The sequence below is a fragment of the Mesitornis unicolor genome, unplaced genomic scaffold, assembly GCF_000695765.1.
Source record: "Mesitornis unicolor isolate BGI_N332 unplaced genomic scaffold, ASM69576v1 scaffold15530, whole genome shotgun sequence".
Taxonomy (NCBI): Eukaryota; Metazoa; Chordata; class Aves; order Mesitornithiformes; family Mesitornithidae; genus Mesitornis; species Mesitornis unicolor.
Genome location: NW_010159111.1, coordinates 33,534 through 47,037, shown reverse-complemented (window position 1 = coordinate 47,037; position 13,504 = coordinate 33,534). Strand labels below are relative to the sequence as shown.

General features: G+C 43.5%; 1 protein-coding gene across 1 annotated transcript in view; it reads right to left on the bottom strand.

The window, feature by feature from the left end:
- Positions 1-428: 428 nt before the first annotated feature.
- The window catches only part of ATP13A4 (ATPase type 13A4), a 42,747-nt gene continuing 29,671 nt past the window's right edge, over positions 429-13,504 (bottom strand). Inside the window, exons 20-30 of the mRNA XM_010185650.1 lie at positions 12,565-12,687; positions 11,834-11,913; positions 10,478-10,520; positions 9,464-9,573; positions 8,587-8,683; positions 7,795-7,867; positions 5,593-5,767; positions 4,908-5,122; positions 3,605-3,693; positions 1,401-1,481; positions 429-890 (exon numbers count right to left, since the gene is read on the bottom strand). Coding sequence (XP_010183952.1) covers positions 669-890; positions 1,401-1,481; positions 3,605-3,693; positions 4,908-5,122; positions 5,593-5,767; positions 7,795-7,867; positions 8,587-8,683; positions 9,464-9,573; positions 10,478-10,520; positions 11,834-11,913; positions 12,565-12,687 — 1,308 coding nt within the window. The 3' untranslated portion in view covers positions 429-668. The remainder of the gene's footprint in view (positions 891-1,400; positions 1,482-3,604; positions 3,694-4,907; positions 5,123-5,592; positions 5,768-7,794; positions 7,868-8,586; positions 8,684-9,463; positions 9,574-10,477; positions 10,521-11,833; positions 11,914-12,564; positions 12,688-13,504) is intronic.

Genomic DNA, 13,504 nt, shown 5'->3' with positions numbered 1-13,504 from the left:
TACGTTTTATTTCTGTTTCTCTACTGTTCTGACAGTGTTACAAGCTGGGAGCGCCAAGTTCAACCACCTGAACAGAACTGAGCGCCTACATTGCACCTGCCTCTATTGCACACACAGGTGAGGACGGGCAAAAGGAGCACAGCAGGTGCCTGGCAGACAGGCTGCAGGCAGGAAGCTGCTTGTTGCCATCCTGGCTTCCAGAAGTTTAAGATCCATAAGCTCTTCTGGTTTGCTCTTTGTTTTCCAGAGCTGATTTTTTACTCTAAACGACCAAAGGAATCTTTACCATGGCTCCCAGCCTGCCTGATTCTCTGGGTTTCTGTGGTAATGCAAGAGTTCTGTAGCATCGAATAGTGGGAACATACAGTCCCCAGTGCTAAAGTTCTCCTGCAGTGCTCCTCAGCCCCACCCAGGAGAAGCATGAATACTTTGCCAGAAGCTGTTCCATTTACAGTTGGCAGCCATTCATACAGGAGAAACATTGCTGTGGCTTTATGCTACTGCAGCCAGCTTTTCTGCTTCCAGTTAATTTAAAAACAACCCAGAGATGATTAGTCTTAAAATGGGAGGGCAGTGATGGGTCAGTCCTTCCATTTTTCTTATGTCTTGAGATAGTCCTTCCATAGGCAACTGCAACTGTCCTGGACATATGTTCTGTGCTCTTTCCTTCAGAGTGCATCCTCACTGCTGTCAAATGTTGGATTGCTGTGGCCTCCCATATTTCCCTCTACTGATATTGCCATACAATCTGAGAAGAAGGTTTCATTCAGAGGTGGCCAGGCAGAGTCCTGCTCCAACATCCGCTGCAGCCTCTTGTAATGGCTCTTTGAGTGGTAGTGGAAGGTCTTTTTCAGAAGCAGCCATAAGGGTCTGTTCTCGATGATAACTTCCTGTAAAAGCAAGAGCAAATGGAAGATTCTGAATGACCTGGACAGCAGTTTTCTCTCTTCATCCACAGGACACACACAGGGCAAGTAGTGGAGACCCAGATCTCCCACCCTGTCCTGCTCACCCACATCTCTTAAATAGTCTTTACTGACCACTTCTCATACCAACTCCACCAGAGCTCTCTACTAGAAAACTGGGACCAGCTCCTCCTGACAGTCTTCAGGAGTGGAGCAGAAAACACAAAGACTGCCCATATTTCTCTAGCCTGGGGCAGGACCTGATACATCCCACTCATTAGAGGAAATAAATTGTTGTTTGGCCTTGCATTCCCTTATATCTGATCATTCAAATGTGGGGCTGTGAGGAAAAAGAGTAAGGGCAAGGTAGCAGCAATGGCTCCTGTTTTACTACATATTCCCAGACTGGGCTGAGGAGGAGGGAGAAAGAGTGAGAACTGACCCTTTCCTCTCTCCAATTAGTGCTGACAGGTACATTCAGTGAAGCATGCTCACCTCGACAAGGAACGACACAGCAAGTGTGACTGCAAGCATTATCACCATGGAGATCCGCCACATGGTAGGGGTACAAACAAGCTGGGAAAAAAGCAGGAGAAGCTTTTTCAACATGTGCGCACACTGGACATTGGTGGGAGCTTGTGCCATAGAATCATAGACACCTTTAGGTTGGAAAAGGTCCTTAAGATCATCGAGTCCAACCATAAACCTAACATTGTGAACTCCACCACTAAACCATGTCCCTAAGCACCATGTCTACAAGTTTTTTAAATACCTCCCAGGATGGTGACTCAACCACTTCCTTGGGCAGCCTGTTTCAGTGCTTGACAACTCTTTCAGTGAAGAATCTTTTCCTAATATCCAATCTAAACCTCCCCTGGCACAACTTGAGGCCATTTCCTCTCATCCTATCACTAGTTACCTGGGAAAAGAGACGAACACCCACCTCACTATGGCCTCCTTTCAGGTTACTGTAGAGACCAATAAGGTCTCCCCTCAGCCTCCTTTTCTACAGGGAAAACAACCCCAGTTCCCTCAGCTGCTCCTCATAGGATTTGTTCTCTAGACTCTTCACCAGCTTCATGTCATCAAAAGCCAGGATCCCACACTGGTTGTACACTGCTGATGAGCCAATATTGCTATTCATCTTGAGGAATTATTGATAAAGATACTTTTAAACTTATGATGCAGCAGAGAAAACAGTACTCCAGAACTGCAACAGGAAATCTGAATGCTTCCTTTCTTTCTAATATAGGAAATAGTTCAAAGTCTGAATATTTCAGCTCCAAACCCAGCTCCAGCTTGCCACAGCTGGCAGCACTGGCTGTCTGGCGGTCGCTCAACTTATTTTGTAGATGCAGCTCAGATCCAAAATCTGCATCAGCAGTTTCTCCACGGCCAGGGTATTGCAGAGTTTCTTATTGCCAACCCCTCCTTTTCTCTTCTCAGCATATCCAGTGTATTCCCTCCAGACAGCCTGGGTGTTTTGCAGTTCTCCTCAAAGGCATTTTAGCCCCTCACAGCTGCAGTGCTGACAATGTCACCACAGTCCACAACAGGACCAAGACTTGCTTTAAAGTGCCATCTTGTGGCAGATTTTTCAACCGGGTCTACCCACGGAGCCGCTGCTCTGGAAATAGTTACACGGTAAGGCAGCTTTAGCCAGGCTGTTTGGCATTCAAAATCCAGGTCCATTCCCCTTGTCTATGTTTCTCTTTCCATGTTTCATTATTTCCATTTCTAAATCCACTTGCTAACTGTCATGCAAAGATACAAGACTGAAAGCAGTATCTTGTTCTGTACTTGTTATACAAAGCCATCGCACTTCGCCGTTCTGATTACAAATGTAAGAAAGAAACAGCTGTGTGTTGCTTTTATTTGTTTTGTTCTTGTGGCTGCTACTACAAGGCTGTGAGAGCGTCACAGTGGAGGTTAACATCGCCCAACCTCCACATACTAATTGCTAAGTCCACTGACAACCCTGTCATACGGCTGATGTAGATCTTATCCTTCCCTTGCATTTCCCCTAGGTTGGATTTGCACAAGGCAACTCCCAGCTTTCATTCTGCCAGACTAAATAAGCCAAGCCCTATTGGTATTTATTAACCAAGGAACAAGATAGATTCTCTATTGTCATGACAGCCACACTAATCTTTCTCTATAACTGTTCTCAACTGGAATGCTGCTTTAGGAAACTGAAGGAAGGCTGAAATTTAAACAGAGAGCCTGAAAATACTGGGGACTGAGAATTAAGAGCTTCTGTGAGTGCCAACTGGCAGATTTGCAATAGTATCTGTGTGCAGAGTAGCACAGCCTGAAAAAACAAGTGCATGGTGCTTTAGTTTAAACTTGCAGGGCCTAGCCCCCTTCTTTTCCTGGCTTCACAACTATCAAGCCACCAACATACCAAGCATGGTAAGCTTAGTGATGTCGACTTCTATTCCATGGGCAATGCACTGAAACAATCAAATGTACATGTCTAGTTGTCCAAGTGCCAGAATGCAGATCTCAGTTGGGAGCTACTGTATCTCCAGAAGGTTCTTCAATCCCATCATCTAAGATCCATCTCTTTAAATTTGATTTGTCTTTAGACGTGCCACTTATCCCTGAAGAAAACTCTGTGCCTTTTGTTAAAAACAATCGCAGTGCACTTATAATGGGATTGGTAGTAGGAAGAAAGCCCACCTCGGAACAATACTTACATCCATCTTAGAGTAGAGATCATCAATATCAGCAAACACCAAGAAGAGGCAAATGCCCAGCTGCCCTACGAGCACCAGTATGAACACATCTGAAGGGATAAGAACAAGCAAATGAAACCACAGGTTTATGAGCAATCTCAGCTGCTTGCCTTTACTACAAAAGATTGCAATCATGTTCTGTGTCAAACAGTCCAAAATAAAAAATCTATGAGGTAGGAACTTTCAACAAAAGAAAAATGAACAAAGTAAAACCGAGGCTTTACTCAGTCGAGCAGATGTATGTGAGGCCGAGGCAAGCCTTACAGCCACAGATTTAAAATGCCAAAAGAGTATTTTAAACATCTGATCTGACCTCTAACACTGGAGAAGCCTTAGAGCCTTCCAGTGAGTCTCACTCTCAGCTCAGTGTCTCCTGTCATTCAGAAAAATGACGAGGATGTAGTCTTGCTCTTGTTGATCTGATTAGGAACTCTGCCCCCAATTTCAGTGATATCAAGACTTTGCTCTTGATCAGAAACTAAAGAGTCTAAGCAATGAAAAATTAATTAAAATTAAATTAATTAAAATTAAAAAAAATGAAAAGTAAATTAATTTTCTCTTCAGCTGGAATGTACCAAACTTCACCCTCCAGTCACTCACTCTGGCTTTGCCTGGTTCAGGGAGACCAAAGAAAGAAATGCTGTAAATGTTTGTGCTGTTCTGAAAATTACTTTCCATCAGGTTTATAAAACATTAATTTGTATTTTATATTTTACTTTAAAAAAAAATTCAAATCAATAAGAAGTCTAGGACTAGTATTTGTTTTGCTAGCCCCAGTGTTGCTCTGTACGTAAGCATCAAATTTTCCTTTCCTTTTTTAATTTATTTTATATTTTTCTCAATATTTAACAGTTATTCCATGTTTAGATTTTTTTTTTCTTTTTTTTTCTTTTCTCTTCTGCTATCTGGGAGTAATGTCCCCTCCTCACTATTACTATACCAAAACAGCAAAGCCATGAAGCACTAATTTAACTCTTCAACCAAAAAAGAATAGAACAGAGCTTTGCCTGAGAGACATCTGCAGGATTTGTCCCACAAAGGACCAAGTTTTTAGCACTACAGAAACACAAAGTGTGGGCCCAACTCAGAGAGCAGCTGGTCACAGAATGCCACTGGCACTACAACTTCTGAAAAGGTGGCCTTTAGTCATTTAGAAATCTCATATGGGGCTCCTGCTTCTTTGGATGGCATCACTTTGGTCAAGTTTTAATTTTTCCCTAGTAAACTGACACTCACAGATGCCTCCCTCTCTCCCCATACTTACAGTTTGTGTAGATGGGTTGCCTGAAGGGTTTTCCCTTGGAAAACACGAGTGCTACGATGAGGCAGTTGATGGTACTTAGCAGCCACACTGTGGTGTTTTCATAGCTTTTGTAGCCATTGTCCATTTGCTTAAGGGCTCCATCTCTCATCCCATGGAGCACCAGGCTGGAAACAGGGGAAGAATTCTCTGTGTGGTTGGTCACTGAGAGGCAGGCACTGAAAAAAAGTGTCACACTGGTCAGCAAATGAGCTGTCCTGGTTATTTCCCCTACCTTCCAGTACCACTATCAGGAATCCTCCCTCTCAGCCACAATTCACTCCTGCTATCACAAGGATGCAGGTTATAGGCAGTGTCCTCAGTCTTACCCACTGGGTTGAGCTTGCTGAACTTGGCAGAGCCCCAGCTCAAACCTACTTGGATACCCTGGTCTTCTCTGCAATCAAATACTCCCCTTTGTGCTCAACAGAAGCTTTCTCACCAGATGCACTGTGCTGCACAGCAGACTTGCTGGAGAGCTTAAGGAACTGCAGACATCACTGTTAAATGTGTTTGCACCCTCTGGGAAAGCACAGGGGCTGCCTGCAGCTGCCGACCAGGCTTGTAGTTAAGCTGATCAACAGCGCCATGAAGATTTGTCCCACTAGGTCTGCCCTGTGCCACGCAGAGTCCCAAGAAGGAGACCTACCTGTGTATATCAGTCTTGGAATACCAAGGCTGCTCCTGGACCACCACAAACCCGAAAATCTGCATGCTGAGGCTGAAGAGGATGTTAAGTACAACAGAGAGCAGCAATGGGGGTGAGATGAGTTGGCTAGGAGGCCTGTAGGGAACCAGCTTTGGATAGGCACCTGTGAAACTCACTGAAACATGCACAGATATGTTTACTAGTGTGTCCAAAGCACAAGTAGTGCTGCTGTATATTACTGACTGGTATAAATAGCCAGCACTTTTACAGTCTATAATGTTCTTTATAAGACATACAAATACTATATCAAGTATGCAATACAGAGTTGTTTTCTTAAAAAATCTTATTGGCCACAGAAGAGGTTAATTAATGGCATCTGATTGTCATGACACATTTTGGGAAATTAAAATGTCGCATTTTTATTTTATTTAGCTACAGTTGGGCCCAGGAATATAAAGATAAGCTCAAGCTCTCCTGTTCTCTTTCTGTCACTTGTAAACTGTGGATTGGGATTTTCTGTTGCCCATGTGTCCTGGTTTGAGCTAAATAGAACTAATTTTCTATTTAGTGATTTTACTTGTCAGCTCAGTCTCTTTTAAGTGACTGAACTTGCCGAAAACTGGCAGCATGTTTTCCCAAACAGCGCTGCTAGAAGATATGCTCAAGGTCAGTTGTCTCATCCTGGGTGCTGTGTCTGTGCCTACGGGGGGAGAAGCAGACCCAAAACTGACCAACGAGGTATTCCATCCCACATACGCCATACTCGGTATAAAACCGAGAGATCACGAGGGTCTCCGCTGTTTTTTTTTCTGTTTTTCCGCCCTTTTGCCTTGTTTTTCCACCGTTCCTTCCATCTCGACCCTTCCGTCCGTCTCGATCCTGCAGAGGCCGAGGCCTGAGCAGAACCCTGCTCGCTCATCTGCCGCTGATCCTGATTTGTGTGTCCTGCATCCTGCTCCCACTGCTGCTGAGTTTGGTCTGGGACTTTTCCAGTGCCCGCCTCTGCAGAGCCTCTGGTGACGTATTCGTCATTGGGGGGAAGGGTGGGGGGAGGATTTTATATTGGTTTTGTATATATATATATTTGTCCTTATTTGTATATATTTCATTTTTTTCATATTTACAATATTATTCTGTAGTATTAGTATTATTGTTTCATTAAATCTGTTAGTTTATTTTCCAACCCGTAAAGTCTCTCTCCCTTATTCTCTTTTCTCTTCCCTTCTGGGGAGGGGAGAGGGGTTAACAGAGAGCGTCTGTCCAGGATTTAGTGGCCGGCCCAGCCCTAAACCACGACACCATGTTCTGTGCATCGCCCTGGAGTAAGCACCTAGAGCCCGGTTACTTGAGCTGGTGGAGGACTGCATTAACTGACCCAACAGGTTTTCCTCTGCTCTCAGATGTAACAAAGTTATCCAGACTCTGAGTAAAACAGCTATAAAGCAAGCCTTGATGCCGTGTTCCAAATGGGCTATTTACAACAAGGTAGCTTTCTGCACACGGTATTGTGGCTGACCCTATTAGGCTTGATTTAATCAAGGCCTTTTCCAGCTGTCTGTGTTCCAGCAGAGATGGAAGACAGCTATGTCTTTTTGATATATACTTTTCATGCGCCTGTTTTTTCTAAACCTCTCCCTGCACTTACTCTATTTCAACAACCCCATCTTTTTCCCCTCCAGCACTGGTTCCCACTCTTATTCTTGGCTTACAAGTTCCTGCTCTGTAGTGCCTGACATCTATAATTTCTTTCCTCTCCATTTTCATATCTCTTTCCTCTCATGCCTCCTGCCTACGCCACTTCATATACGAGTTGGTCTCCAAACAGTCCATCCCTACACTTTTTCATTTGGGCATTTTCATTTGGATCCTTAGGTATCTTCTTGATCTGCTTTCTCAAGTCAACAGGGAAAAAAAATACCTGAATAGACTTTCCACTCCATTAGGTCTGTTTTTACTCCTTCTAGAGATAACATCCCAGTTATCAACAGCCTACATGCTCAGCAAATGCACCACTAAGAATGACCCATCTTACTTCAGAGCTTTTCTCAAACAAGACACCTCCTCTACTAATCTAAACATCCTATATTCTATGCAGTCTCTCTCTTTTCTTCCTTTCTGTACATAGGATTATGCATTTCCAAGGAGGTGAAAATTATCTGAGATCATTCTCTCATTAATACATAGGATGGCTAAGGGGCTTACTTGTCACACCAATTACAGTGGTAATAGCCAGATCTTGGAACAAAAACTGATAATTCCCAAAGGAGTTTAGTTGCTGAAAAGAGGAACACAAAGAAAAAAAAATCACAGATCAGACATTTGCCCTGGTCTTGTTTATATCGTCTTCAGAAAGCTGTATTATTTTCACTGAGCTAATGCTCTACTGTTTGTTCTGAAACATTAGACAGCAGATAAGGGGACCACAGAATCAATCACTCTGCCAATAGTTTCGTCATAATTGGGCCTGCAGTGAATGCTCTCATTTTGTGCATTGTTCAAATTCACACCACTTCCAGTTCACTCAATGCAGTAAAAAAAGGCTATTTGAAGAGATGTGCTTACTTAATGCTGGGTGACTTCTGAATGCGAAGCTCTCCCCTCTTTTTGGGAAGAAGCCATGCAAAAGGGGTTTAAGGCACTCTAGGGGATTTTGCCTACTGTTGAGGCAATTCATGCTTTAAATGCTGAATCAATTGCAATAGCATGTGCTTATGCCGGATTCTCCCTTTTCACAGACACATGTCTTCATCCAAAATACTGTTCAGTATCTCAGCCTTCTTTTTACCCAGCTTGGATCTTGACTCTACTGGCTGAAGTCAGTGGGAAGAATCTTTCCAGTTTTCAGCTGGGGGTACAGGAGAACCATATGATCACATCACAGAAGTTTGCATCTTAGAGAATGGTAAAGCTCCATACACTGGTTTTAGCCTGGCTTTTATCCTACAAGGGAGTAGTAGCTCATCCAGTTCTAGCCAACTTGTTCCCAAGACATACCCAGTACAGTAGGAGAACACCAAGGTACTGAATGGTGCTGTACAGTGCCATGTACTTAAACATGCAGAAGGAAGTGACGAGGGCAGCACGGCCTTCCCTGCATGAAGACATCAACAAAGCAGAGCAGTTAGGTGATGGGCCTGCTCCTGTGGCCAGTCCTTTCAAAACACCATCACACGTCACAGGTAGAGAAGTCTCTGCCAGTATCTGGCTGAGAGGTAAAATAAATAAAATCTGGCCTGAATGAAAGTAAAATCTTCACTTGCAGAAATCTTGCTGCAAGCAAAAGGTTTTGACTCCAGTCATCTGTGTTCCCAAGACTAGAGTTTTATTTTCCCTGCTGACAATACTAGTGTATGAGAAAAAACATACAAAGCCTAGCAGCTGCTCCATGAGTTCAAACTAACAAGTCCTCTCCTCCTGCAGCAAACATATAGTATCCAATGAGGGTAACGCACTCTCCCTGGTTATTCATCTGCCCCAGTAAGCAAAATCAGTACCCTGGCATAACAGACATTAACGTTTTGCTTGCATAGGGTATCAGAGGCAGGGTCTAACAGTAGTGTACATATTGGTAGTGGGAATAGTTGATTCAGCTTTATGGAGCATTGTTCATTTTTGTATTTCTTTTGCATTTAAAACAATGCTAATGACATAAAGCTTAGCTACAGATGCCCTTTTTCTGTAGTTTTGAAGGATTTAATATATCTTAAAGGAATTTCAGTTGCAAGCCAGGCAAATGGCAATTTCAAGGTCAAAGACATTTATTTTCCTCAAGACACGTCCGTTCTGGCTTGGTGGAAACACCCAGTACTAACATTTGAGAGGCGTGGGAACTGTCTCCTTTACATAATAGGAAACAAAACCCCATGCTTACCTGATGAGCTCTGGCACACATGCTATGCTGGGGGTTTGGGATGTGAATGGTGAAGCCACAGATGCCTCCTGCTCCGACAGTGATATCCCCGCATGTGCCACTTTCAAAGCCTGAAAGTTACATTCTCCTTCAGCACTCAAAAAACCAGGAAGGCACAGTAACTGGCATGTCAGCCAAGAAATGACACCTTATTGTAGGACACATTCTGTGAACAGCAGGCCTTCTTCACTCCCTGGGTGTGCTCCACCCAAAAGGTTCCTCCAGTGGGATGCTGTTGAGGCATCAGGTCCAGAAGAGGAATGGGAATGACAGCATGGGAAAGTCCATTTTGCACAGAACCCAAAGCCATTCACCAGCTGCAGAAGACAGGTTTGTCTCTGCCTCCTTTGCCAGCACTTATTTGCAGTCTCATCTTATGTAGACAGTCTAGGTTCTCTGCTTGCTTCCCTCAGGAGAACCCTTGGGACTTTGTGTTAGGGCAAGTGAGTGCTTCACTGCCCAGGTGGCATTGCTCCCACTGACACAGGGATATGTGAAGTCATGGAGTGAACTGAACATGCCCAGAAGGGAGTTATGGGTCCCTCCTCAACACTGACCCTTCCTTTTGGGGAAAAAAAAATAAATATTTCTTGCACTTTTAAAAACGTACATTTACAAAACCCTTGTAGGGCTACAGCTGTTCCCCATGGAAACTCCTCCTCACTCTAGTCTTCTCCACCCCCAGACACTGAAAATGTTCACAGAAACTCCAGTGGAGGATTTGGAGAATCCTCTAGCGTTTTTTTGTGAAGGAAATTAATCAGTCCTTGAGATCACAAACTGCAAGAATCTCTGCCTAGCACAGCTCATGCATGGCAGGCATCAGGCCTGAATCAGTGCTGATGCCAGTACGGGTGCTCTGTGAATAAGCAGAGCACTCCCACCTCCAGCATCTGCTTAGTTTGGGGTATTCTACTGGCTTTGCATTGATTTTTCATTTTTAAAATAAATATATTGTAAAGATTTTTCACTTACCCCACAGTCATTGGCTCCATCTCCACACATGCCCACAAAGTAACTAAAAAATAAAGTGACCTATAGTTCAGTGCTGAGAAAAGTAAGACCTATAAACAGGAGGAATCCAAGCCTCCTCTGTGTAAGTCATTTATTCAAGTCATGTGAGCTTTTTGTTAAAAGAAAAAACAAACTGGAAAGCTGAAAGACTGCAATACAAGCTCAGGACTGTGGACTGTGCATGTGCCTTGTGCTTGCACCTCAGATGTCCCTACAGTGAAGAGTTTCTGCTGTGACGGACTGAAGAATACATTAGTGTGAAGTTTTATGCTCACTACAGTGGACTTGGTCTCCCACTCTCAATGGGTTTAAGGTCAATCATAACAGAGGACAGGGCTAATGCTGACTGCAGGCACTGGTACTTCATGTTCACTGGGAACAGACATGAATAGGGACTCTGCTTTGGGGTCCAGACCCGCCAGAATCTCCTGGGGCAGACAGAGAGTGACAGAGACGGCTGGAGTAGAAAAAGAGCATGGGATTAGCAGGATACCTGGAGACAGCTGCCCACCCCAAGTCTGAAATAATCTTCTGAAATGGTAAATCCTACAAGTAAATCCTTGTATCTGCAGCACCCAAGGAAAATCAACCTAGTGCTTCAAGAGTGACTGACTCGTGTCTTTGACTGCTGAGGCCTGGATTTAAGTGCAGGGGAAGTTCTTACTGGGAGGCACTGATGGTGATCTACGGAGGCCAGACAGTGGTTAGGGTGCTCACAACTGCTCATACCAGGTTGATCACCTGAAACAGCCCAAAGTTTAGCCTGCTGTAGGGTGAGACCAGGGACTAGCTAGCTGATGTGAGGGTGGGGGTCTTCAAAGATTTGGGAAACAGCTGAATAACAGGCAACAAGACACCTGGGACTCAGGGATATATATACACCTCCGTGACTGTGAGGAGCACAGGGCATACCAATCCAGACTGCCTTGCCATGATTTCTAACCCATCAAACTCAGTCAGCAATAGTGCAGTAAAAAGACTGCTAGCATCAGAGAAGAGGTAGTGCTGAGAGATATTCCTAAAAATCTTGGCTAGACAAATGCCCCTCCTTCAGGCCCAGAAAGAAAGTTAAAAGTGAAAGGTGATGTGAACTGAGTGTTAAGTATTTGATAGGTTGCCAAACCAACATGGACTTCAGTGTCTCTTCTTTAACAGGCTTTTGGATTTTAATTGCCAAGGTGTATGTCTGTGGAAGTTTCGGTTTTGTGCACTTCCAGGGGATGCCATGTTAGACAAAAGCTAGCTCTTACTACACTCTTTTCAAGCTTGGAAATTCATCAAACACTTCCTAACTCTTAGTGCTCATTATTAACTTACTCTAGCTTTTGAAACTCTTCTACAAGGCTGGATTTTTGACCAGGAGACATTCTAGCAAAAACTGTTCCATTCAGCAGGAGCTGTAATGAGAAAAAGGAAGTGATTTTTAAGTGCTTAAGAGTCACAGTGATTTCAGTGATAATCTGGAAAAGAAACCACCAAAAATTCAAATTTCCAAACAACTGATCCTAGTCTCTAAAACAGGAAAGGCTGATGATCAAAGAGAAAAGGTATCTTAATGAATATTTTGAAAAAATACCCATCACAAAAGGGACAAGAGGCTTGCTGTGTCATTTGAGTTACCTGATGAACACAGATTACCAAGCAGGGATTTACTAGAAGAGAACTCATGAGACTATCCTTTCCATTAAACAGACAAGTTGTGCTGAATTGCTTGCTGTGTAATACCATGTTTACTCCTGTTCTCCAAAACATGAGAGAATCAGTGCAGTGTAACAACCAAGCATACGGGCACAAATGTTTTAAGTTATGTTCTCATACCATGAGGCAGGTCTGCTCCTCTAGTGTGCAGAAAAAAATCCAGAAATTTTCACATCCTTCCCCATATCAGAGATTCATCCAGCCCAGCAGTATTTCAGGGTTAGAGTTGTTCCCAAAAGGTGTCCTGGTTTAGTATTATCTCTATTAGAGTATTATCTCTTCTGATAATATCAGGACAATCCAAATCTACTGAATGGCAAGCTTATGCCAGTTAAATAATCAGATCTTACCTTTGGAAGTAAGTGCCTGAAATGCTGTGCTACAATTTGGTAAGATTTTCCACTCATGGCAAAATGATACTGGCCTGATTCCAATGCCAGCCTGATTCTTCTTTCAGTTTGACTGTCATCCTCCTATAAAACAAGACAGAATGAGTGCTCCTCCCAGGCCCTCAAAAGCTACTATGCACATTTACACAAGCACTACTACAGACAAAGAAAAGGACGGACCAAGGGGAGGGCACTTGTGAAGACTCTGGGAGACCTGGGTCAGGATTTGTAAAGGGATTTAGGCAACTAATCCCATTAATTTCAATGAGGACTGAGTGCTTCATATGTCTTCAAAGCTGGCCCTCAGTATTGCCACATTTGATAGAATTTATGCAACAGTGCCAATCTGGTGGGCTGCACTGAGAGGGCCTAGAGAAAGCATATGGGCACAATAGCTAGGTATGCCTTTTTGCAGTGAAATACAGTGAAGATGCTGCTCAGGTTGACCTTTGGTAGAAAGGAGCCCCTCAACAGCCCCTGCAGAGATTCCCTACCATCTGTCTGACTAATTCTTGTCAGAGAAGTGTCAGCGTCTTCAGACATGCTCTTCAGGGAGAGAGTAACTGGTCTTTGTCTCAGTTTCTTTGTGGAGATGCTTGTTTAAATATAATTTCTTAGCATAGCTAGCCTATGTTCCACTGTATATATGCAATTTCTCACCAGTTAATGTGTGTTTTAATTCTGCAAACATGGGGAAGTGCCAACTCTCTACCTGCTTGAACAGGATTGCTTTATTCAGTGCAGTTCCATAGATTTTAAGTCCACAACCATACTATCAAATTTACCTTGCAGAGAAAAGAAACACGCTTTAAGCTGCCATCAGCTACGCATGGGGACTAAAGACAAATCTTTCCTGAGTTTCTGCAAATTTGTTCTCAAACCTAGCTAGGCAGTTAGCAAA